Genomic DNA, 25939 nt, shown 5'->3' with positions numbered 1-25939 from the left:
GGCCAGCTGGGCAGGGTCACTTGTCACGGACAAAGGCAGAGCTAGTCACGTCCAGAAGTGGGCTCCGCCACATCCTCTCCCACAGAATCCCTGCTGAAGCCACTCTCAGCCCAAAGAGCTAGCAGTGAGCTGGATGAAGAAACAAGCTTTAGTGAGAAAAAACAGCATATTTCTAAGAAGAACGGCAGAGAGTGAGAGAGAGAGAGAGTGAGTAACAACAGGTGGCTAAATCAAACATACCCTCCATGCAGTTGGCATCAGTCAAGTCAATTAAGGCATACATTCACCCAATAACTGTGAAACACGATCCTGTTGACTGACTGGCCATTATGTGTGGTCCAGAGGTACACCAAAGCCATTCTATTCTAGTACAAGCTATTAACACATGAAAACAAGGGGAGAAAATAGACACAGACACACATCTCAGTTGACAAACAATAATAGTTATTTATTAAGGGGAAAATGAATGTACATTTTATGCCTCCAAAACAGGGAGGACACTGATAAATAAAGCCTCATTATAAAAAGCTTAAATTGATCCAAAAATCCACAATCAATACTTTAAAAGTTGAATTTGTACATGACACATATTTACATAATTGTTGCTTTGCCCTTTTTTTAATTTTATTTTTTACATGGAATTCAGCAAGAAAATAAAAATTGTACCTTTTTAGTACAAACAACATTTTTACCTTAAAAGCACTGGTTTACAGTATCACTGTCAAACACACTCCAACCCCTCACAGATGCTGGTTAATAGTGCATTTCAATTTGAGCATAATATCTTTGCATTTGCCACAATGCGTCATGTACAACATTTCAGAGCTACTGTAGCACTGCTCAACTTCCACACCATAAGACGGCCATGACAGTTCCTGTTGACGGGATCATTAGCATATATTCCTGGAGGAATATAAAGTGGTAGGGTAGGATCTACTGTAGGTGCGTTCACACCTGTCAAAAGTAGAATCTGTCTATTAATGCAAGTCAGAGTGTGAATGACCCAATCAATCAAAATGCCAAATGATCCCTTCCTATGCTTTCACTTTTCTAAAATCACTAAGCAAGGCCATAATACACCGTGTTAACGTGGTGATTCACGTTTTATATACATGACCAGGGGGAATTGTTGTGAGATATCAAGATGGCAAATGCCACAGAGTGAATAGTGGAGGGAGAAATTGACAAAGCTCTGTCTGATGGTCAAAAAAAAAAGAAGGCAAGATTAGCCAAGAAAGAAAAAAATAAGCAGAACAGTTATGAGTTAGTGATTAGCACCATATTTCAGTTTTACAGACAGTCAGGAGAGGGGATGGCCTTGCTGTGCTTTCGCTTTCAATTCTGCTCATCGGAAGAAAAGAGAAAGAACATACCTCTGCTGAAATATTAGGCTTTTATGCAGCTCTGGTTATACGAATCAAAACCCGAAACTGGAGCGTGGATGGGGGAAAAATCAATGAATAAAATCCAGGGACATTAATTATTCTGGACCATTTGAGAGGCACAAGAGAGTTTATGGCACCACAGTCCATCAATACAAGAGCAGACTGCAGGGAAAATAGGGAAATATGGGGTTGTCCAGAGTAAAGGTTTGGTTTGGTTTTAATAAAAGAACAGCCTGTCCCGCAGGCTGATTTATCAGTGTAATTCCAATGGGATTAACAAAGGGAATGGTTGGTCAGGTCTAGATTAATACATTCCAATATCAGCATTCAAATATTACTATGGGAAGATAATCAGAATTTCGGTCCATTCTTGTAAAATAGCTATTCCTTAGTTTCGACTCAGTCTGGGTCATTTGAATGATTGTCACTCAAAGTCAAGGAGAAAGTCTCTTCTCTTGTAACAGAGTGAATATAATCTAAAGTGCTCATCACCTTCAAACCGTGTGTGCCAGTATTGCATTGCAGTGATTGACAAATAAAATGGTTCACAAATTCAAGTGTGCAGTGGAGGAATACAACAAGTACCGCAAATGTTTCTTCTACCCATTCAGTCTGCTGGAACCGTAACAAACAGTTTTCATCATTACATTCAATTGCAAAGTGGACAATTATCTCCCTTACAGACTCTCTTTCTTCCTCATTTGGCTCTCTCGCTCTCTCTGAGACATGCTCATCTTTCTCTCCTCTGCTATAAGCTATTCTTTCTCTTTGCTTGTCTTCCATTTCTCCCAGACTCATTCATCCTCCTCTAATAACTCTGAGTCAGTCATGTTTCCTCTGCCCGGACCTTGAGTCGCTTTTCTTGAGAACTTTTAAAATGTTACCTTTTAGTCATTTAGCAGACACTCTTATCCAGAGCAACTAGGGTTAAGTGCCTTGCTCAAGGGCAAAACAACAGATTTCTCACCTAAGCAGCTCAGGGATTCAAACCAGCAACCGTTCGATTACTGGCCCAATGCTCTTAACCACCAGGCTACCTGCCACCCATTTGAGTGATTACATTGCATAACTTTTGATGTAGAGTTGATGGGAGAAATTAGCCTTAGGTGGGAGTGAAGCATTATGGGGCCCTGTGTTAAGCAATACCTTAACAAGTATGACAAGAAACACCATTGTATAAGCTTGACTCACTGAACTGGAGTTGTAAAATGGTGTGTATGCTCTCTTTTGTCATTTTGGCTATTAGGGTATACTTGAATTTGCAAAATGCAGAACATTCTATAACAGGTCCCACGGCACCTGTAGATCTTCCCTTCGGATAGAAAATGAATGTTAGCTACTGTATACTTCATGAATGATAAAACTTCCTCTAGCCATGGTATAACTCCTGAAACTGTCCAAATCATATCTGAACACTATCAAAGCCAAGGCAACCAACCCATGCAAGCCAGTCCAATCCATGCCACATCAGACTTGCAGAATCCTAATTCTGTTCATCCAAAAGTCACAACTCGACACTTCAGAATTGCTGGGAAGCGTCTGCATGTTTCCCTATAAAGGTCACAGGAAATGCTCTAGTTGTACTTCCTGTCCATGGCCATCCCCTTCAGGTCAATGGGGTGCATATCTATCTTCCCACGCTAGTACAGAGTCTGGGCAGTCAGCTGATGCAGTCACTGTGAGTGTGGGGCATTGTGGGATAGTGGAGGACCAAGGAATCAGCAGAAGAAGATCTCTCCATCGGCTTGAAGCTCTGTGACCCCAGTGTTCTGGGGATCTGTGGAGAAGAAAGATGGAGGTATAATTGAATTAAGACTACACTGTAACAACATCCCTCAGTGTCTAGCACAGGTAAGTAGACTTTTACCATGGCTCTATTTTCCTTACAAAGACTGTGTGCTGCTTGTTGTACCTGGCTGTGACTGCTGTCCCTTCCCCTTCTTCTTCTTCTTCTCCTTCTTGTCCTTGGTCATGGCCAGCTGCATCAGGCGGTTGGGGATTTGGTTCTGGCCCTCTGTGCTGCTCTGGGCCTTAGAGCTGGCGTTGGAGGAAGAGGACGAGAAGGGGTTCAGGTTCTTCCCTTTCCTCTTGGAGCCCATCCTGAGAAAGGGTTCTTTGGTGGCGGGGGAGGAGGACAGCTCTGCCTCCCCTCCACCAGGCTCTTTATCCAGAGAGGTGGAACTCTGGAACTTCATGGACTCCTCTGAGGTGGAGGAGGGCGTCCGCTGGGTCCTGTGTGCCTGCTCTGCCTACCGATCAAATCAAACACCACGCAACGAGAAAAATAGTTAGCTTTAGGATTAGAAGCTCAGGCTTGAGCCCGGGTGGAGGTTAGGGTAAGCAGTAAGTAAAGGGTTATTCTAAGGGCATCACTAAATAATGTATGTGTAGTCATTTGTGGTAAAAACGCGGTCACATAATAGCAGTTACGTCCTTTCTGGAGCGCAGTAGTATAAGGTGGCAGACGGAGAGCAATGAGCAGCACGGTGGGATTGCAGAACCAACTGTTCTAGCTCACCTCAGCCTTTTTCATCTGCTCCACCATCTCAGCCTCCCGCCGCAGAGTATCCCTGTCTCTGTCCAGCTTCCTCTGGGCGTCCCTCAGCCTCTCCAGATCCCTCTGATACTCCTCCTTCCTCTTCTGCAGCTCCTGCCTCTCCTCCTCCAGCTGCCCGCGCCTCCTCAACGTCTCCTCGTCCTGCTCTTTCACCTGCGCCTCCCTGTCGCTCAGCCCCGACTCCCTCACCTCCCACTCCCTCTCCCTCCTCCTCCTCTCGTCGGCGTGGGCTGCCTGCTGGCGCTGCAGGTTGGCCACCTCCTGCCTCTGCTTCTCCAGGCTGCGCTGCTTCTCCTGCTCGATCAGGGAGTTGGGCCGCGAGGAGGAGGAGGACAGGGAGGAGGTGGAGGAGTGGCGGGAGGCTGGCCGCTCAGCCAGAGCATGACGCTGGTCCTCGATGAAGGTGTCCTGCTGAACCACCACTGCCTGCAGACCACACACGGATGTAAACAGTTTTATCCCCTATACTAATGGATCGCGTGTGTGTCTGTGTGCCTGGTTAGCAGCTCTTTGTGGTCTAACCAGACAGGAGATGTGAGGAAGAGTGTCCGTACCTGCAGTGTGTTGAGGAGATCATGGAGATATGTGACACTGTGGAGGACCTGCTATTAGTCAGGAAGAGAGATGATAAAACACTTCACTTCTGCATATGGTTACACAGTAGGTACACATACAATAAAATACTTCCTATGAAATAACCTACTGCATAGCGCTGTCCAGCAGAGACAAGAGAGCCGTGGGAGCAAGTAGTAATGCCTCTCTCACACAGCCAGTCAGCCAGTCAGGGATGTACAGTATGCTGGTAGTGTAACATAGCGTGGGAGTCAGACCTACCTCACTGTTCCTCTTGAGCAGCAGCAATAGGTTGTTGTTGCCCCCCTGTGGATGAAGACAAGCACAGCTGCAGTTAGTTACTGAGATATTAAGGAGCTACTGAGGCGAGGGGCCATGTTAATCACCCCCTCGGAGGAAGAGCTTGATCCCACCTGCCTGCCGGAGAGGCCTGGGCCTGAGCAGAGGAGATTACAGGCGTTCAAAGCACAGGGCTGCTCCCACACAGCCCGGCCCAGGGGCATCACCTAGCCTAATGGAGCCTTAACGATATGGACTTCCTCAGCTTAGCTCAGACCTCAGTCCAGGGCCCAGGGCCGGGCTAATGTCTGTCTGTTAATGTCAGTGGTGGTGATGGGCAGAAGCAGGCCTATTGAGACACAGCTCAGTTTAAATCCCTCCTGATGGCATGGGTTAGGAGAGTTCAAAAGAATGTAAAGTTCATGCACAAAGTGCACTGTGTGTGCGTGGTGTGTGTGTGTGTGTTTATGTGTGTGCATTTTGGTGGGTGTGTGTTGTGCGTGCATCCTTTACTGTGGCTCACTCACACACACACACATCTCTGAGCTTAGTTGTAATTACCTTCTTCAACACACTGTCTGACTCAGTCCTCCGAAGGTCTAATGAGTCCTCCCCCTCTTCTTTCTCTCCGTCTGGAAAGAAAAAGAGGACACCTTTAGCCCACAGCTACTGTTAACGACAGTCAGCTGCAGTACGACAGCCAGTCATGGTACATCGGGAGAGAGGGAGGTGTTCTTACTCTTGGAGATGTTCATCTGGTGGCTGTCGAAGCCTCCGAAGGTCTCAGCGCGACGAGGCAGACAAACCGGCCCCACACTACCCCCCGATGCATCCTGGGTACTGGACACCTGCTGCCCCACGGCCCCACCTAGACTGCCATTCACCAGCACATGGAGAGTCTCCACTGAAACGAAACAAACAAACCACACCCGTGAAGATAGGTCCTGCACTCTGGTGTAGAGGGCTACAGAGATCATTGCGGCGTGGTTTGCATTTTTCATGCTGAGGGCGGGAGAGGGCAGGCGCTCAGACAACTGCAGGATTAATACTTTTTTTTTTGGTGCAGAATATTTGGAAACGATAGTATTTCTGCCTTGTATGCGTTAGCCTACATATTGTATTAAAATAACATATTTTTCACGTTATTCATACACTCTCAGAATTCGCTGCTTCAACTTCAGTAGCCTACCTCTCCTAGTGTGGCATGTGAGATCAAGTGTGCCTAGTGTATGTGTGGTCTCAATGAAATAGAGTAGGTTGCCTATGCATGGGCTGAACATCAGACAGCGGTTATCTTTCCAAGGAAATTAACTTAACTATGATCAGGCTGTGGTTTACTACAGTGTCTGTAAATAAATATTGATAACGGAAAGAAGTGGACGGCGCTCAGCCAAAGTGAGTCGAGCTGCAGTCAAAACATTTGATCATCCTATTCATGTGGTTTTTCTGCAAGTGGGAGGACCATGTTAGGATTTATGTAAGATGTTCTCAAGACATTTGTTTTACCAGATGTCAAACCATTATAAGTAAAGTAGTGGTATGGTGGTTTTAAAGTAAGTTTATCTTTATCTCATCTTCAAATATGAGGTAATCAGTTCATCTGAATATTCTCTCATCATTGATTTCATTGACTAATTTCAGCAATTTGAGTTTTTCTTGAGTGTATCTGGTATTTTATTAGGATCCCCATTAGGTGTTGCGAAAACAGCAGCTTCTCCTCCTGGGGTCCACAGAAAACATTAATAGACAAGAACAGCCCAGGAGGAGCTGTGCGCAAAGCATGCATATGGGCTACCATGGTGAATGAGTGTTTTCAATAAATATTGGTTACTCATTTATCTGACTCTGGCTATATCCAAATATGCCAAACGTAGCGCAAGTGTCCCGCACTTATCAAACTTGCTGCTTCAAGTTCAGTAGCCGTACAGCACGTGCGAGATCTGGTGCGCGTGTGGTCTCAATCAAATAGCCTACAGTAGAGGCTATAGCCTATGTATGGGTGGAGAAGCATCGGGCAGTTATCTTTCCAGGGACATTAACTTCCTAAATATGATTAGCCTATAGTTTACTACATTGCCTAGACATACATATTAATAACTCACATTTGTCCCCGTCTGGAACTCACTCCGCACCTAAAAGGTTGGCTATAAGACATAGCTCTCGTCTAGCCTATTGGCTGATATAGCCCAGTAATACCGATGGCCTAATATAATAAGCCACGTGAGAATATCTGGTAATTTAACCTATTTCTTTGGTTATTTTTCCACTTTTTGTTTTTGCATATTTTGTATACATTTTATATATATTTTGCCATGGCTGGCAAGTGAGCTGCGTCACATATGCCCTAAATAACATTGCGAGACAGCAGTTGGGTTCGCGACAAGTTCTTGCGGGAGCGGATGGGAGTTGGGCAGAAAGCCAGCAGGAGGGAGCAGGCGGTGCGGGATGAAAAGCAGTGGGAGCGGGCGGTGCGGGATGAAAAGCAGCGGGAGCGGGCGGTGCGGGATGAAAGGGGTGGGAGCGGGCGGTGCGGGATGAAAAGCAGTGGGTGCGGCGGGTGCGGGATGAAAAGCAGTGGGAGCGGGCGGTGCGGAATGAAAAGCAGGAGGGAGCGAGCGGTGCAGGATGAAAAGCAGTGGGAGCGGGCGGTGTGGGATGAAAAGCGGTGGGAGCGGGCGGTGCGGGATAAAAAGCAGTGGGTGCGGGATGAAAAGCAGTGGGAGCGGGCGGTACGGGATGAAAAGCAGGAGGGAGCGGGCGGTGCGGGATGAAAAGCGGTGGGAGCGGGTGGTGCGGGATGAAAAGCGGTGGGAGCGGGCAGTGCGGAATGAAAAGCGGTTGGGAGCGGGCGGTGCGGAATGAAAAGCGGTGGGAGCGGGCGGGGCGGAATGAAAAGCAGGAGGGAGCGGGCGGTGCAGGATGAAAAGCAGTGGGAGCGGGCGGTGCGGGATGAAAAGCGGTGGGAGCGGGCGGTGTGGGATGAAAAGCGGTGGGAGCGGGCGGTGCGGGATGAAAAGCAGTTGGTGGGGGATGAAAAGCAGTGGGAGCGGGCAGTACGGGATGAAAAGCAGGAGGGAGCGGGTGGTGCGGGATGAAAAGCGGTGGGAGCGGGTGGTGCGGGATGAAAAGCAGTGGGAGCGGGTGGTGCGGAATGAAAAGCGGTGGGAGCGGGCGGTGCGGGATGAAAAGCAGTGGGAGCGGGCGGTGCGGGATGAAAATCAGTGGGAGCGGGCGGTGCGGGATGAAAAGCAGTGGGAGCGGGCGGTGCGGAATGAAAAGCGGTGGGAGCGGGCGGTGCGGGATGAAAAGCAGTGGGAGCGGGCGGTGCGGGATGAAAAGCAGTGGGAGCGGCGGTGCGGGATGAAAAGCAGTGGGAGCGGCGGGTGCGGGATGAAAAGCAGTGGGTGCGGCGGGTGCGGGATTAAAAGCAGTGGGAGCAGGCGGTGCGGGATGAAAATCAGTGGGAGCGGTGCGGGATGAAAAGCAGTGGGATGGGAAAAGCCGTGGGAGCGGGCGGTGCGGGATGAAAAGCAGTGGGAGCGGGCGGTGCGGGATGAAAAGCAGTGGGAGCGGGCGGTGCGGGATGAAAAGCAGTGGGAGCGGGCGGTGCGGGATGAAAATCAGTGGGAGCGGGCGGTGCGGGATGAAAAGCAGTGGGAGCGGGCGGTGCGGATGAAAAAAGCGGTGGGAGCGGGCGGTGCGGGATGAAAAGCAGTGGGAGCGGGCGGTGCGGGATGAAAAGCAGTGGGAGCGGGTGGTGCGGGATGAAAAGCAGTGGGAGCGGTGGGAGCGGGTGCGGGATGAAAAGCAGTGGGAGCAGTGGGAGGCGGTGCGGGATGAAAATCAGTGGGAGCGGGCGGTGCGGGATGAAAAGCAGTGGGAGCGGGCGGTGCGGAATGAAAAGCGGTGGGAGCGGGGATGAAAAGCAGTGGGAGCGGGCGGTGCGGGATGAAAAGCAGTGGGAGCGGTGGTGCGGGATGAAAAGCAGTGGGAGCGGCGGGTGCGGGATGAAAAGCAGTGGGAGCAGGCGGTGCGGGATGAAAATCAGTGGGAGCAGGCGGTGCGGGATGAAAAGCAGTGGGAGCGGGCGGTGCGGGATGAAAAGCAGTGGGGCGGTGCGGGGCGGTGCGGGATGAAAAGCAGTGGGAGCGGGCGGGTGCGGGATGAAAAGCAGTGGGAGTGGGTGAAAAGCAGTGGGGGCGGTGCGGGATGAAAAGCAGGAGGGAGCGGGCGGTGCGGGATTAAAAGCAGGAGGGAGCGGGCGGTGCGGGATGAAGATATCAGGCCCGCGCAGACCTCTACTCTGGTGCTGTATTCTTGCAGTGCCGTGACACAAAATCATTCACAGTTGTGTGCTGTTTATCAATGCTATTTGCGAGGTCTTGTGACCATTGCCTGGTTACATGTACGCACACGCACACACATCGTACTGTACGATTTCAGTAAAGACTACTACACACACTACTCTATCAGCTGAAGCAACCCGGTCAGACCTACATAAACTGGCTTACTTAGGGAGGAGAAAAGGAGGAAAATATCAATATCTGGCCCATTACTCAACCTGCAGCATTAAAGCAATCAATTTGTTTTCTTTCTACACAGCTGAATCAGATTACACTTATGCATTGATTCCATCCCTGTCTGCAGAGGAAAAACAAGGATATAAATAACTATGACAAGTAACCATATATCACTCTGATTTAGGTCAAAAACGTGTTTTCAGCAGTATTCTGTAATCTCTCTGCCCTGGTCTTTCAGCTGCTACTGGCATTATATTATATAAAGGGGATTTTCAGGTAATTCCCTGATTACTTCTGATTGGTTATGTGTGTCTTCAGGGGAAAATCACTGGTTGTGCCATGTGACCAAGTAATTCAATAGGTCACCAGTGATTGGATAAAGGGTCACCTGTGTTGTGTGTGTGGTCTCTGGGCAGCCGACCGTCCACTCTTGACTCACCTTCCCTCAGGGCATCCTTCATGATGGGCTCTCCCTTGGTGACATAGTCTGGGGTGGCTCTGAACAGCATCTTGGTCCTGATGGACTGGGCTGGGCTGGTCTCCTCCGCCGGGCCGCTGCCTCCCTCACACATGTCCCTGAACACCTTAACCTTCTCCTCCAACAGACACACGATCTGCTCGTCCTTCTTCCTCAGCAGCTCTGAGAGGAACAGACAGAGAGAGACCCACTGTGGTTATTACCCGTCTATCACGCCACTGACCACCGCTTTGGGACAAATGGTTAGCAGAACAAAAGAGAACAGGTTTTACCTCTCATCTCCCGTGCTTTGGTCTCCAGCAGTCTCTTGTCTTCCTCCGTCTCACTGGGGATACCCTCATCGTCATCCTTCTCTCTGTTCACATACACAACCAGTTATCAATCAAACCATTTACACTGCATGGGAAAAAAACTATATAAAACATTTTTTGTTGTTGTAAACTAACACTCAGGTCTTTACTTTTTTCCCTACTTGCACTGACTTTGCTTATAGCTTCTTTATTGAGGAGAAATGTACTTACAATGACTGTGATATGTGGTTGTCCCACCTAGCTATCGAAGATGAATGCACTAACTGTAATTCACTCTGGATAAGAGCATCTGCTAAATGACTAAAATGTCAACGTAAATGTAGTGTCAAGCTAATATGCTCTATACTGTATCTGTGGATATACAATGTGTGTGACATATTCAAGAATAATAGAATTGCTGTGGTCTGAGGGGCTTCTCCCATTCAAGTATTTCCATATCCATGTGTGTTCCTGTCTAACTGACTCACATGGAGTGCATGGCGTCCTGTATGAGCTGCATCCAGGTGTTGCGTTCCTCCTTGGTGCTGGCCAATACCTCCACCATCTCTGGCTTCTCTATGCCTGCTGTGATCAGGAAGAGACCCCTCTCCTCGTTAGCCACCTCCCGCACAATCAGCTTCTGCAGGGAGATCACCGTCGACCGCTGGTCCTGAGGGATGGGTGGAGGGGAAAGACAGAGGGAGGAATGGAGGGAGAGGCGGGAAGAGAGAGAGGGAAGGAGCAGGAGGAAGGAGAGGGAGGAAGGATGTTTTTAGACCAGAGTTCTATTGAAGGATGTATAGACCAGTGGGAGGTTTCTATGGAAGCTACTTTGGGGAAATGCAATGTTTAGCCCAAGGAAAAGGGAACTGAATGAAAACTCCAATCTCCACTGAACGATTTAAAAAACTGCAGGATAGCAAAATTCTGCCAAGAGTGTAACCATGCCAATGTGATTAAAACGCACATCTACCATACAATAGCCTTGTGTGCCAGTCTTACACAATATAGCTGGAAAAACATAGTTACACCAGTATTGTAACAGCAGAGCAAGCTAATCTTGCAGTAAACTAATACTTGTATTGTAAAAAAAAAACATGTTTTTTTTAAAAATGAATTCTTAGAGGTAGGAATACTACAACGTGTGGCACCATAAGGGAACAATGTGCATAATACATAATGAATAACAAACATAACATACCAGTGAGGCAAAGACATATTTCTGGTCTTTCTCCTGGAGGAACACAAACACGTCAGACAGCAGCATGGCCTGGACATCTGTGGAAAATAACAGAGTCGGGATCAGTGGAGGAGAGAAGGGGGGGGGTAGAGCGATAAAAGAGAGAGAGAGAGAGAAGGGCAAGAAAAATACAGATAGAGAGGAGAGGATGAGAAAGGGAGGAGATGGAGAGAGAGAAACGGATTGAGAGGATAGACAGGAGAGAGCAAGAAAGAGAGGGAGACCGTGATAAATGAGGCTGGTGCCGTACCCTTTAGCCTGCCTGCAGAGTTCTTGAGCTGCAGTGGTCCGTCATGCAGCAGCCGCCTGCCTCGCACCAGGTCCTCCCGTGCAAACATCTGGCCGCTCTTCATCCTCTGAATGGACTTGCTGTCCGTACGGCTGTACACCTCTTTTAACCGTTTCTTCTTGTCGTGTTCGTTCACCTTGCTGTCCACCGCATTTAGAATCTCCTTCACCAGCCTCAGAGCCTGGGTTATATCGTCATGGTCCTCCTCGTTCTCTGCACATGTCAAAGATCAGCATGTCACTTCAATACATATTGTACAGAGGTCAAGACTTCCCAACAATCTCCATCGCGGTTCTTTCTGCTACCAAGTGGCATTCATAGCATAAAGAATAACACTATATAACAATGCTCAGTAGAGGTGCAATTATAAGACTCACAGGTGGTGTCTCTCACCTTTTGTGTGCTGCAGTATCCTCTGTAGTAACACAGGGTACTTGGTTATTCGCTGTGTCACTAATAAGATGCACTCTGGGATGCCTAGTCTTCGGACGATTGTGCTGCTCATCTTTTTCTGATAAACAAATAAAATAGAGATACTCATATAGTGCTTCATACAATGTCTTAATGATGACTTTAGCAGATGTCAATGTGTGTTTAAATGCAACAAAAAAAAAATCACAACAGAGTGTTGGCACCCCCTGGTGGAGAGAGGGATTATTTTCCATACATTATAATGGTGAGACTAGGATGGGTAAACAAACATCATGCTGACACCATACCTTGATAAAGGCTTGGAAGCGTTTGTCTTTGGTGTGAAGCTCCTTATAGAAGTTGACCGCCTCGTTGTGGCGGCTGCAGAATTTCCCATAGACTTTCTTCATGCGGTCGGCATTGGGACCCGAGAACTGAACACCACACAAGAAAATCCCGTGAGATTACTACCAACAAACCGATTAGCCTAATAATCAACATTTCCACAACATTTCCACAGCGTCATCTAAACTCCCGAGTCCCCCCACCCCCCATGCTGACCTGTGAGACGAGCACGTCTCCTATCTTGCGGATGAGGAAGCTACCGTCGTCCCGGCCCTCGATGGACGATTTCCGCTTGAGTTCCAGGAGGTGTGCGAAGAAGTGTGTGTGTAGTTCCAGGAGCTCGTCCAGCATGGGGAACACTCGCTCCACCACCTGGGTATCCAGTTGCACCTCCTTCTGCAGGCCCTTACTGTACACCTCAGACATGATCCTCAGTGTCCGCACGTGGTGCATCTCTGTTTGGACCAGCTCTGGAGAGGATATATGGTTAAAGATGAGGGGTTATAGAGTGAATTCCCAATGAACAGCACCCTACGATTGCGTTTGTACTGAGTAACCGATATCCTAACCCGCCACGCTGATGATATGATAACATCTCAAATAAATTGCGTGAACGAAAACAAAGTGTATCCCGGTGAGATGGCATGAGTGGTAGCGCGACAGTGTCCTCCTACCATAGATGACGTCCTGTCTCTTGACCACCTCCTTCTTGAGCCCCTTCACATACTTCTTGTCCACAGTGAAAGTCCAGGAGTCCGCCTCCAGATCCTTGGACTCCGCCTCAAACTCCCCCATCAGCTGGCTGTCCATCATTTCAGTCCCTACGGCAAGAGACAGGAGCACATGAGGGCTTGCTGTACGGTGTTCACCGTGAGCAGACGAGCACGCTCCTACACATACACGGTTCATTATTGAGCGAGGATCAATACAATGCATTAAAACATTGAAATAAAACAGCTGAAAACATCGGAGGCAATCTGAACATGTATGTGTTTCACATTTGCTCACTCATTTGAAGCGAGCCCTTCAATGATGGGGGAACATGATTAGACAATACAGGCAATGATGGGGGAACATGATTAGACAATACAGGCAATGATGCGGGAACATGATTAGACAATACAGGCTCTGTGACTTGGGGTCTCTCAGGGTAACTCACCTTCATCGGTGAGAGACTCAGTGGACTCGTTGACCTTGGAGATCTTGTGTAGTGAGTCTGTGGACTGGGACAGGTACTTCAGGCCCTTCAGAGGCATCTCGTCCATCAATGGCCTGCGCGGACAGACAGACGAGGTGAGAGAGAAACAGAGTTAGTGAAGGAGGGGCTATGAGAGTGAAAACATAAGTCCCTTACACACTCCGGCTGCACAATTGCGGTACAATGCATTAGACACGACACTTGTGATAGAACAGGTCCAGTAGTGTTAATGAGCGCGTCGGCATGAGAATGTACAAGCCGAGTATGTGAAGGGGGCGATGGTGAACTGGTTGCTGGTTGAGTGGTGTTGTGTCTCACCCTGCAATGTTGCTGATGGAGATGCTCTTGGACAGGTTGCTGGAGAGGATGCTGGTATTCCTGCGAGGCACCACCGGCGCCACCATGACCATGGCCTGGTCGTCAGGGGGCAAGATGGCAGACCACGGACGCTCCCGAGACGCCGCCGACGTGGCTGATCACAAACACAGAAATTAGTATATATATATTTCGTAGAGGTGTGGGTGCACATAAATGCACAGGCAGCCTACTGCACATGGACACAAACGTACTATACTTACAAATATACATGCAGTAGTTGCGAATACATACATGCAGTACTTGAGAATCAGTGGAGGCTGCTGAAGGGAGGACGGCTCGTAATGGACTGAATGGAATGGTATCAAACACATGAAAACCACACGTTTGATACCGTTCCATTAACCGCATTCCGGCCATTATTGTGAGCCGTCCTCCCCTCAGCAGCCAGATCACAGACATGGACACAGGTTTGATCAGAAAGACAGACATGGAATTAGTGGACAGAGAAGTATGTATTACATTTACTTCTCAACATGACTCCGGACACGGACGCAGAATCTACCACGGTCTGCTGCTTCTGCTGCTGAAAAACACAACGGAAATGCAGTGTCACGTATCACGCTAAATCAATGCCAATAACAAGCCTGTTACCCATTCATTCACACGTTAGACAGAGACTGATCAAATCAAATTGTATTGGTCACATGCGCATGTTTAGCAGATGTTATTGCGGGTGTAGGGAAATGCTTGTGTTTCTAGCTCCAACAGGGCAGGCACATTCTGTTCCTGTGTGTGTGTGAGTGAAGACGCATTGTAGATGTGAGTTGAGATGCATGACAGACAGAGCAGAGCCAAACGTTACCTTCATTTTGACCTGGACACACACAGGAAGACTGTCTCTGCAGCCCTTATGGACCTGTGCATTGCAGTCTGAAACGATCAGAAGAAAAACAACATTAGGACAAAGAGTTGGTCAAACAATCGGTCAAACACTGCAGAAAAAGCCTCCACTCATCTCACAGGACAGAATACTGTGATTCTAATGTAAGTAGAAAAAATACAACCTTATACCTGCATCGCGTGACTCATACCAAGTCAACACAGCTTCGTTTCACCTGCATCACGTGACTCATACCAAGTCAACACAGCTTCGTTTCACCTGCATCACGTGACTCATACCAAGTCAACACAGCTTCGTTTTACCTGCATCACGTGACTCATACCAAGTCAACACAGCTTCGTTTCACCTGCATCACGTGACTCATACCAAGTCAACACAGCTTCGTTTTACCTGCATCACGTGACTCATACCAAGTCAACACAGCTTCGTTCACCTGCATCACGTGACTCATACCAAGTCAACACAGCTTTGTTTCACCTGCATCACGTGACTCATACCAAGTCAACACAGCTTCGTTTCACCTGCATCACGTGACTCATACCAAGTCAACACAGCTTTGTTTCACCTGCATCACGTGACTCATACCAAGTCAACACAGCTTCGTTTCACCTGCATCACGTGACTCATACCAAGTCAACACAGCTTCGTTTCACCTGCATCACGTGACTCATACCAAGTCAACACAGCTTCGTTTCACCTGCATCACGTGACTCATACCAAGTCAACACAGCTTCGTTTCACCTGCATCACGTGACTCATACCAAGTCAACACAGCTTCGTTACACCTGCATCACGTGACTCATACCAAATCAACACTGCTTCTTTGAACCACCCTAAACTATAGAAACAGGAAACTCTAATCTGAAAACGCTGAGAAAATGCAGGCGCCATCAAAAAAACAGCTCATCTAACCACATAAAAGCAACACAATGACTAACAGAAGAATCCGGGATTAATGTGGAGTATGAAAAGGCCATTGAGTTCAAAGAGTTCCTCTGCACCTCCAGCCCATCCAACAAACACAACAACAACACATTGGGGAGGGAACAGAAGGGAAGGAAGACAACAATGAACAGGCTGTTGCGCTCTCCCAGATGGAGGTCCTAAACAGTGAGAGGGGATTGTGTTGTGCAACAGGGTGTGTGCCCTTCAATTTTTCTGTGGCCAGCTTGTGGGAGTTGTTTTGATTGTGTGTCAAACACAGATCCTGACAGACTGAATCTCTCAAAGTTAAGCCGAGAGAACAGAGAGAGGAGGCAGGTGTCCATTAGAATAAACTCTATTTGTTTATATTTCAGACCAAACTCCCTCACTCTCCACAAAGCCCTATTTGACTTTCTAGCTAGGAGATAGAGGTGAGGATCTGTCACTGATCAAGGTACCTCTGAATAACTAGGTCAATTGTCAAAACTAAGGGCTTGTTTCAAATCTAGGTCCGTGCTCGTCAAACCCTATGTGGGCCGCAATGCTGTGAAACACTGCATGTCTAAAACTAAGTCACTTCTGAGAAATGTGCCACGTAAACCTAACTTAGGGTTTACCGTACAGGATCCTCCGCTAGTGTGTGAGACAGACAGACAGACAGACAGACAGACAGACAGACAGACAGACAGACAGACAGACAGACAGACAGACAGACAGACAGACAGACAGACAGACAGACAGACAGACAGACAGGATGTTCGTCACCACACAGCAAAGTGCAGAGAGACAGAACCGAGCTGTAAGAGCAGAGCTGACTTCTCCCAGCTGTGTCAGGGGCAGGGTGATGCAACCCGGTGAAAGACTGAGGGGACTAGCTGGGCCGGGGGCCACATCCGTCCCCTGTCCCTGGTTCCATCTAACCACCCACCCCCTCTTCACTGGGACAGACCCACCCAGTCCATCACACTTCAGAGAGACTGACAACAAACAAAAGAGTTTGAGAACTAGGCTTGGGAACTAGGCTCTGCTGTTCTAATGCAAGCTGCTGTCCATACAAAGATGGTGGCAGGAATGTACATACTGCCATGTCAGAGAGGTTCTATACGTCCACTTCTGTTGGCCCCAAAATAAACAACATCCTCTTAAGTTCTCCTCAGACAGACCCTCGGCGTGTAGGATTTCCTGTGTTTTGCTTAGTATGGACTTTCTCAACTAGACAAGCTGACTAGGCCGTTTCAGGGAACTCAATATAGTAAGCAGTCCCCATTTTATCACATGGCTTGGAGCCAAAGTAGGATGTTCCATCACCAGATACACAATGACTGCAAACACAGCTTGGGCCCCTGAAAACCTACAGGTAGAAACCCAAGGTAATTGTCCAGAGCAGCACCAATCATAGGCCTATATAACCACCATGTAAAGAAATAGGGGTTTTGGGGGGTTAATAAAACTAGAGCAGTGTCTCTTACCCCGGAACAAAATGAATACGTTGTGTACTGTGGAGTCTGGTCTCTCATAACACCTGACGTGGGCTGGTTGAGGAGGAGGAGGAGGAAGAAGAAGAGGAGGAGGAGGAAGTGGTTTACAGAAGAGGAGGGGGTGTCTTACTGGTACAGAGGAAGGCTTCTTTAGTGTTGATGGGTTTGTTGCACTGGTGGCAGGTTGTGGAGGGGGCTGGGTTCACAGAGCTGAAGAGATGGCCGTTCAGGGTCTTCTTCTCCTTGGAGTCTTTCTCCTTACCCTGACTCTTATCTTTGTCCTTCTCCTGTTAGAGATACAAAGACAAAACGCCATCAATTATCTAAGTCAAAGCACAGTGATGCTTTCGGTAGTTAAGCAATCAAGGTCTTACAAATAGATCTCACGCTTGGATAATAGTTAGCCAAAGACGTGATGCATGAGTCACTTGCACAAAGATATACTGAGGAAGTATGCTGACATCATTGACCACTAGTCAAAACGGCATGTGTTTTGGCAGTCTCAAAAACCCATTCCTAATATTTCTGTATTTTCTATCTAGAAGTCTCATTCACAAACAGAAACTTAATTCCGACAAACGGTTACAGTATATCAACGTTTTTATTTTTACCTTTATTTTACTAGGCAAGTCAGTTAAGAACAAACTCTTATTTTCAATGACGGCCTAGGAACAGTGGGTTAACTGCCTGTTCAGGGGCAGAACGACAGATTTGTACCTTGTCAGCTCGGGGATTCGAACTTGCAACCTTTCGGTTACAAGTCCAACGCTCTAACCACTAGGCTACCCTGCCGCCCCAACGTAACCACATACAATACACCGGGCTGACAGAAAACACACTATCGGGTGTATTGTACGGATAGACACTAATTCATGACGGGTACAGGAAACAACCAATATCCTATGATTCTGACTCAACCTAAATACGATTCTAAAATCAATTCTCCTGAAAGAGGGAAGAATGTGTGGTGAGAAGAGAGTGTATCATGATGTGTTCCCGTCTGAGCCGTGAGCCAGGCACTAGTCAACTCTAAACAACGAGGCTGGAGACACTTCTTTCCCTTCTCATCAAGACACAAGTCACAGGCTGCCAACGAAAACCCTGCACCGTTCGACGTCATAGAAATAAACTAGTAGATATGATAAACAAATACAGTAAAAAGTGACATTGGGAAAGTGCGAGGCACACCTTCGACATGCAGTAGCTAGTGACTAAGTACATTATGGTGACTAACAACTCCCGGTTTCTTCCTAGAAGTCCCAAATGACCAATATCCCCTACCTCATCCTGTCCTGCCTCAGCCCTCAGCTTCAGGGAGCGACCGTGTGCCAGGAGACGTCTACACAACATTACAGTAACAGTCTGTCTCTTCGCTGGTCTGGAACAAAAGGCGCTACAGCCTCTACAGACAGAACACTGGCGTTCCCATGACGCCAGCCATCAGCCCACCAGGAGGAAGTGAGATACCATGTGTAGGATGAGGGGGGTGGTGGAGGGAGGATCTGTGCTGTGCCTCTGCACTGCTGTATTCTGCCGTCTCTGTTACACAGCAGCCCCACTGCAGCTTCCGGCCTCTGGCTCGCAATCTCAGCAAATATTTCTACAGTATGTACAATGTACATACTTTCAAGTATGAACAAGTCTTAATGGAAATAAAATGTATTTTTGGGGATACAATCACAGGGAAATAAAATCACATGAGAACTGTGTTGATGCATGATCTGGGCGTGACTGTTTTTTACTGTAATGTTATCAGGAAACATGGTAGAATTAAGTCTAAGAGAGTGGTTTGTTTTCGCAGAAGCAGTGATGCCATACAGACGGCTTTTTGAGAAAGACCACAGCATGCCTCTGTTTCCTGTTTGACTTCCCTACTGCGTGCAGAACAGGCGCCTCGCTCTGCTACTCACACCTCACAGACGGATACACTTACCTAACAGAAAGATACTGTAAATCCCTTCTGAATACATGTACTCTGTATAAATGTATGCATAGAACTGTATGTATTGAGAAGCCTTTGAACACCTAATAATCCATTTGATTTAACGTCAGAAAGACCAAGAGGGAACAATAGCGCTAGGGTCAGAGTGAAAATGTACTACTGGGGCTTCTTCAATTCAATTAACCAATACAACTTGATTTATCCTCTCACATACAATTCTGAGCCAGGCTCTGTGCTCTGCTAGTGCAGGAAGTGGAGGAGAGGAGGAAATGGAGGAGGAGGAGGAAAGGAAGAGAAGCAGGAGGAGGAGGAAATGGAGGAGGAAATGGAGGAGGAAAGGAAGAGAGGCAGGAGGAGGAAAGGAAGAGAAGCAGGAGGAGGAGGAGAGGAGGAAATGCTGAATGGACAGACTCACCTTGTTCTTCTTAGTACTCATTTTGCTCTTGAGGTAACTGAAAGTGCGGCTGACCTTGGTCCCTTGTCTCCCCTCAGTGTAACTCCGCAGGGGACCCGGGTCCTCCTCAGAGATGCTGAACCAGACAAGGGAAAATGCACTGAACATACGGCCATTTACACTTGTTCTGCTGGAGAAATAGCAATCAGAGTACACATTGTAAGAAAGGCCCCATTGAAAAGAAAGCCTCTGTCGTACCTGTACTCTAGTGATCCAGAGGTGCTGGAGTAGGATCCCATTCCTACGGTAGAAATAGAGAGAGGGGGTGATGAGCTGGACCAATGGAAGCATGTTGAAATAACATGTTGAAATTACAGACTGGAATTCCTCTGTAAAAAATCATAGACTTACAGTATATAACCATGAAACAGGCTTGTCATATTTTTTTAAATCAGAATTGTGATTCAGTACATGTATAAATGACATATTACATAATCATTACAAGACATTTCCAAGCAGAGGTGATATCACATAACACGTTTGTACAAACATCCAACTGAACCAGTGGGTACTTGGTAGGACGGGTTACATGTGGAATTGCACACTGGGTAATATGGTTAAGGACATCAAGCCCCCCAAAAAATACATACACTACCGAATGTGAACAATAGACAGCATATATTTAGAGTAGTAGTCATGGGCGGCCAGTAATAAAGAAAGTTACTAAGGGCAAAACACAGTCCTCCAGCAAAGCTCAATAAGGCACACATCACGTGACAAACACAGTCCTCCAGCAAAGCTCAATAAGGCACACATCACGTGACAAACACAGTCCTCCAGCAAAGCTCAATAAGGCACACATCACGTGACAAACACAGTCCTCCAGCAAAGCTCAATAAGGCACACATCACATGACAAACACAGAGACATTTTCAAAAACTGCCATGCAACATCTCTTACAATTCTTAAGCTGCAGCTCTGAAACGCTAGAGCCGCGAAAGCCCTCTGAAACGCTAGAGTCGCGAAAGCCCTTCGAAACGTCACGTCATCCCCCAGTAACGGCCCGGCCAGGGATTTTCTTCCTATCGTTCGCCCCCAAAATAATATACAAGCCGTTCTTACGAGGCTCAAAGGAGTGTGAAAGCAGCAGTGAAATTTCCTAAAGGAAACTCAATCCTTTTTAGCAGCTGTGAAGCCCAAAAGGAACACTTTGAAATGTGTTTATGTGGATTTCAAAGAATGGAGGCTAGAGGGAATAAATAGAAGTGATGGAAAGAAAAAGGGGAAGAAATATGTGGAAAACTCACAGGAGGGACATAATATGCATGGCAGCCATGTCAAATACAATAGGAAAAGGGCTACTTGGGGACCTGGGGAAATCTGTGCTAGGAGAACGCTGATTCTTTAGCCTCCGTTCAATACCAATAGTGGGAAATAGATTCTGGGGTCATGGGCGTCTCCTGCAGATATTCATTAAGGGCTGAATGATGAATGATGAATGATGATGATAATGATGATTCCAGATGGCTGACTGGACTGCAGAGAGCTTTTTACTCTGAAGCTGCAGTATTTATTCGTATAAAAGACTCTGCTGCTGTTGCTAGGTTTTCAGCCGTGTACAAATCGTTCAGAAACACAACGCTCTTAAAAGGACAAAAGAGTCAATCTTGTCCTTGACTGTTTCATGAACATTTAATAAATATGGGAACATCTTGGCGGATTTTTATTTATTTATTTTGAATTAGACTGAAATGAAAAACATGGACATGGTTTGGCATAATCCTTTCATTCTTCTTCAGTCCTGGTCTTGGTAACCAAGATTTTCAGAACTAAGCTGTAGGCATTTCTTTCATAAAATAGATGAAGCCATAGTCAGAAAATAACATAGAGCACAATAACTTAACAGACACAATTAGTGCACTGGTCAGACTCACCCAATTTACAAGACCTAATAGTCTATGTGGAAGCAATTGTCTTATTCTATTCACAAACACTTTGCTTGAATTTTCACTAGATCGACTTTCATTACCAGTGCATATCTGATCACCTGTTCAGTGTTGGTGACTGCAGATGAGAACCTACTTCTTTGAAAACAAAGCTATGTACATGTTGAATTTCTCTCAAACCAAATGACTACAACTTCAGAGACATTGACCCTGTTAAGGGAAGGGGACCAAACAGAGATTAGGGTTGGATTTAGAGTTTAGCGGGATGTGATGTCCGTTTAGTGACACGGGCAGAAGAAGAGGCACACTACACAGGAAGCAGCCAGGGGCTAGGTGGGAACTCAGGTCATTCTGGGAGCTGTACAGTACTTACTCACAACCTCCTCCTCATCACTGGAGGAAGAGCCAATAGAAAAGAATGTTCTAGATTTGGGGATGCTGAAGGAGAAGGAGATGCGTCTCTTTGGTCGAGTCCGTCCGCTCGCTATCCAGTTCAAGGGTACAAAAGACATCAAATCACGCGTTAAATGAGCACAAGAACCTGGGCCGAACCTCAATGCCTTCCAAGTGATCAAATGAGCCCTACACAGACTTGACCTCATTCCCTACCAAGTGATTGAATGAGTGACACCCCACACAAAGGGACAGGGAAACCAGAGAAGGGAGAAATCCCCGCCCCCAGTGATAGTGAGGATAAGCTGTAACAGTAGCCTCTGTTAGCCCCAGAGGAGATTGGGATTGAGAGAGTGAACTAACCACCTGATTGGATGCTGTCCCTGTCAACTGTCTGGAAAATGAACAGCAGAGGTACAGAGGGAAAATGGACCTGAAGGATGAGGTTGGAAACAGCAGGTGACAGGAGACTTGATTGTTGGATAGATAGAGGCCTGGCCTTTTGTGCCACCATGCCACCACAGACAGAGAGAAGGCTGTAGGGCAGGGGGGTCAAACTCATTCCACAGAGGGCAGGGTCTGCAGGTTTAAAAAGGTTTCCCTTTCCTGCAGTCACATGACCAACTCGCCCTCTAGTGGCCTCATGGGTGGAACGTTATTCATATTCTCCATAATTGTAAACGTTGTTTTTTTTAACACTGAAAATCCTGTGTTTCTATGTCATATTTCAGTCTTCTGCAATGTATATAAAGTGTAATATTGCAATTCAAACTCAAAATTGAATCCATTTCAACATATTTTTTTTAAGCCCATAACCATATGTGTGAGGTGTATACTTTTGTTTCTAAGTAGATTTCTGTAAGACTACCAAGAAACACTGTGACACTAATGTAGCCCACTTCAGTACAAGGTGAGGGGAGTTCCTTACTAATCAGTGACCTTAAGTACAAGCGTGGAGCGAAACACTCGCATACACCAAGGCCCTCCGTGGAATGAGTTTGACATGTGTGCTGTAGAGGGGAACCCAGAGAAAGTGTTAACGTGTTAGAGTGAGCCTCACCGTCCAGGTCTCTGTGACTGATGGCCAGCATGGACACCGACTTGGTGAGCGCTTGGTGAGGTATGAGGGGACGTCTCACAGGCAGAACTCTCCCTGATAGCTGAAATAGAGGAGAGAGAGAGTGATCAGTGAGCTGTCTGCAATCAAATAAAACACAATTTCACTCAACTACTGTGCATACAGAGAGCCACTCTACACGGGAAGTTGCAAAGATTTGGCGATTGCGCAAGTCTTTGCGCAAGCAAGACACAGGACCCCTATGGTAAAGATAAGCCTGGACACATACCTGGCTGTCGAGGCTGCTGCAGTCGCCAAGGTCTGACTCCTGCTCCTCTGTTAGGGACAGAAGCGAGCCTCTCTCCTCACTGTCCAGGCGGGTCACACGTCCAGCGCTCCCCACGTCGGCGGAAGCCTTCCCAGCATCCTCCTCTCCAGCCAGGCCCTCCAAACTGTAACTGCAGCCACAACACAACAAAACTGTGTGAGTTACTGAAAGCATTTTGCATCGGGACAATATATACTAACGCCCCGAGAGATGTTTAAACCACAGGCAGGCAGTGAATTCACACCCAGCAGATCCTCGTGCTCCAGGCAGATGATCAATCAGCTGGTTCAAAACTGAAACCAGACAAGTGTAGGGCACGAGTACATGCACATGTAGACACTGAACTAGATCCCTGCAGGACGGCAGTGAGGAGGTGATGGGAGGAAGGAAGGAAAGCATGTATAGCCAAAGAGGAATAAATGAACACCAGCACAAACAGGAAGGAACACATACATGCAAACCTAAACATAATATAAAGGGCAAATAACTGAAGTATAATACATATTTCCCCCCAAAGCTTCAAATTTCAGGTTGGCAACCTTTAGTTTATTTGATTAAAAAGTGTAGAACATTTAAGACAACAGAACAATTCATGTTAAATAACAGCTATCAAATAACACACTTGAGATCATGAATGTATAAGAAATCAGCATTCAGTATTGGTGTACAAGAAAACTAGCACCTCGTTCCCGACTGTGTGATGATTGGTCCTCTTACTGAAGCTGCCAAGCGAGGTAACTGAACTAAAACCATAACTCACATTTACGGCTCACTGATGACGATGCTTATACTGGTTGTTTTAAGCTTTGCTATAGTTAACCAGCAGTGTAGCAGTAAAATACGATTGTTCGAAAGATGCTTGATGCTTCCTCTCTAAATTCTAGCTTCCTTGTCTCTGAGAGTGAGCCAGAGCGAGAGAGGCAGAAGAGAAGTGACTGCATCCCTGAGGTCGACCACGACCGACCAACAAAGTGACAAAGACAAAGAGACCACAGTGAAAGCAGCAGTGACACACACCAAGCCAGATACAGTACATCTCGCACAGAGCACAGAACATGCAGGGGCTCCCGTCTCTTTTGTATCTCTCATCTTGTTAATCCTCCTATACTGTCAGTGCATTCTTTCCATCTTTATTTCTCTCCCAGTTAGTTGACACACAGGGATGGCATACCTTCTGCTGTCAATCTGTTCCGGGTGAGGAGGGGGGATGTTGGAGGGACACCAGCTCATACTGACAGGGAGATGCCAGGGAGAGGGATGGAGAGGGACATGAGAGATGGGTGGACAAAGGGAGAAATGGGGTGACGTTATTACAGGGTGAAGGGGGGGTCAAAGGTGAAAGTGGTGGGTTAATGATTAATCCTGCAGTCGGATGTTATTAATATTGTTCATTATTTCATCATTAATAAACATTATTTTCTTTTTTTACACAAGAAATCTGATGTTTCTTCTATGGCAAATGGTTTTGTTATATTTCAGTCTTCTGTGATGTATATAAAGTATAATATTGGGATGCAAACTCAAAATGGAATATATTTCAACTCAACAACTGACATGGTAAAGGTGTCTTCCTTTTAAGCCCACAACCATGTGTGTGAGGTGTATACTTTTGTTTCAAAGTAGATTTGTTTAAGACTACCAAGAAAAACTCTGTGACCCTGACTAATTATTTATTTTATTTATTTAACTAGGCAAGTCAGTTAAGAACAAATTCTTATTTACAATGACAATGATTTAGCCCACTGCAGTAAAAGGTAGGCTTTTTTCCCCCCTTTGGGAGTGGTTTGATAAAGTATTTTATTGGGGGGGAAAAAACTTTTTGCTTGGTTTCCACTCTCTCCAGACATAATTTGACAGTACTCTCATACTGTTTTAGAAAGGACTTTTCCATAGCATATGTGTGATAGAGGTAAAAGTAGTTTTAGCATTTTCTTCCCGTAATTGCAACACACCAGGGAGAGTCAGAATGGAAACATTGAGAAATAACAGTGTGGTACCTTCTCCTATGAAACGTTGGCTTTCGAGGCTTCCCCTCCCCTTGACTTCGCAACGAACTGAGAAGATGAATGGAGAGATGATCAGAAGACAGGAGAGGTGGGATGGACAGAGAGAGATGGGAGCACTGACAGTACAATACATGACCAAATGGGTGAAAATGAGCGAGAAGTAATTGGTAGCAATAAAAACAAAGGCTATTCAAGTCAAGCCTCTGGATAGTGTCTCAGTGTCGCAGACTGAAACATTGAGCAGAATGAGTGATGTTAGAGGAGTGATGGTACAGTACTTCGCAAACAGCTCGCGCAGCTGTTGAAGGAGGTCAGAGGTCAGTGTTTAACCTTTGACCAGGACCAGGCCTTTCCCACAAAGTCCACTTACACAGAGGAGCCTCCAGGCTGACTATACTGTACACAGGCCCTCTGAGGGACAAGCACAGAACACACACACACACACACACACACGGCCGTATGAGGACCACTCCTCTGGGAGCCAGTCTCTGTCCTAGTCTCATCTCTGTACACTGTACTTCCCAGGCTACCAGAGTCTCAAGTGGCTCCACAATAGATATAATCATACTGAGGACAAGTCAGAATACTGTAGGAGTTGGCGGTGTATGGTTCACACAGATGATGACGTTTTACCACCATAGCTATCCTTCCTGGGGAGTACTGTATGTTTATGTGAGTGTGTGTGGG

General features: G+C 46.8%; 1 protein-coding gene across 8 annotated transcripts in view; it reads right to left on the bottom strand.

The window, feature by feature from the left end:
• Window positions 1–423: 423 nt before the first annotated feature.
• The window catches only part of LOC112218424 (A-kinase anchor protein 13), a 100715-nt gene continuing 75199 nt past the window's right edge, over window positions 424–25939 (bottom strand). The window contains exons 12-39 of one of the 8 annotated variants that reach the window (XM_042301445.1): window positions 25244–25300; window positions 24418–24477; window positions 23208–23376; window positions 22922–23021; window positions 21842–21952; window positions 19781–19823; window positions 19544–19658; window positions 17317–17473; window positions 14746–14813; window positions 14403–14466; window positions 13884–14037; window positions 13527–13639; window positions 13042–13188; window positions 12584–12837; window positions 12331–12456; window positions 12005–12122; window positions 11573–11824; window positions 11284–11360; window positions 10571–10752; window positions 10065–10147; window positions 9754–9954; window positions 5534–5698; window positions 5356–5426; window positions 4777–4821; window positions 4497–4544; window positions 3904–4368; window positions 3298–3634; window positions 424–3162 (exon numbers count right to left, since the gene is read on the bottom strand). In XM_042301445.1, the coding sequence (XP_042157379.1) occupies window positions 3104–3162; window positions 3298–3634; window positions 3904–4368; window positions 4497–4544; window positions 4777–4821; window positions 5356–5426; window positions 5534–5698; window positions 9754–9954; window positions 10065–10147; window positions 10571–10752; window positions 11284–11360; window positions 11573–11824; window positions 12005–12122; window positions 12331–12456; window positions 12584–12837; window positions 13042–13188; window positions 13527–13639; window positions 13884–14037; window positions 14403–14466; window positions 14746–14813; window positions 17317–17473; window positions 19544–19658; window positions 19781–19823; window positions 21842–21952; window positions 22922–23021; window positions 23208–23376; window positions 24418–24477; window positions 25244–25300 (3841 nt within the window). In that variant the 3' untranslated portion in view covers window positions 424–3103. Of the gene's footprint in view, window positions 3163–3297; window positions 3635–3903; window positions 4369–4496; window positions 4548–4776; window positions 4822–5355; window positions 5427–5533; window positions 5699–9753; window positions 9955–10064; window positions 10148–10570; window positions 10753–11283; window positions 11361–11572; window positions 11825–12004; window positions 12123–12330; window positions 12457–12583; window positions 12838–13041; window positions 13189–13526; window positions 13640–13883; window positions 14038–14402; window positions 14467–14745; window positions 14814–17316; window positions 17474–19543; window positions 19659–19780; window positions 19824–21841; window positions 21953–22921; window positions 23022–23207; window positions 23377–24417; window positions 24478–25243; window positions 25301–25939 lie in introns of all 8 variants that reach the window. The other 7 variants (XM_024379204.2, XM_042301446.1, XM_042301444.1 and 4 more) reach the window with 7 other exon arrangements.

This window comes from Oncorhynchus tshawytscha, linkage group LG19 (genome assembly GCF_018296145.1).
Source record: "Oncorhynchus tshawytscha isolate Ot180627B linkage group LG19, Otsh_v2.0, whole genome shotgun sequence".
NCBI lineage: Eukaryota > Metazoa > Chordata > Actinopteri > Salmoniformes > Salmonidae > Oncorhynchus > Oncorhynchus tshawytscha.
The sequence above is the reverse complement of the archived record's forward strand: the minus strand, read 5'-3'. Positions and strand labels throughout refer to the sequence as shown.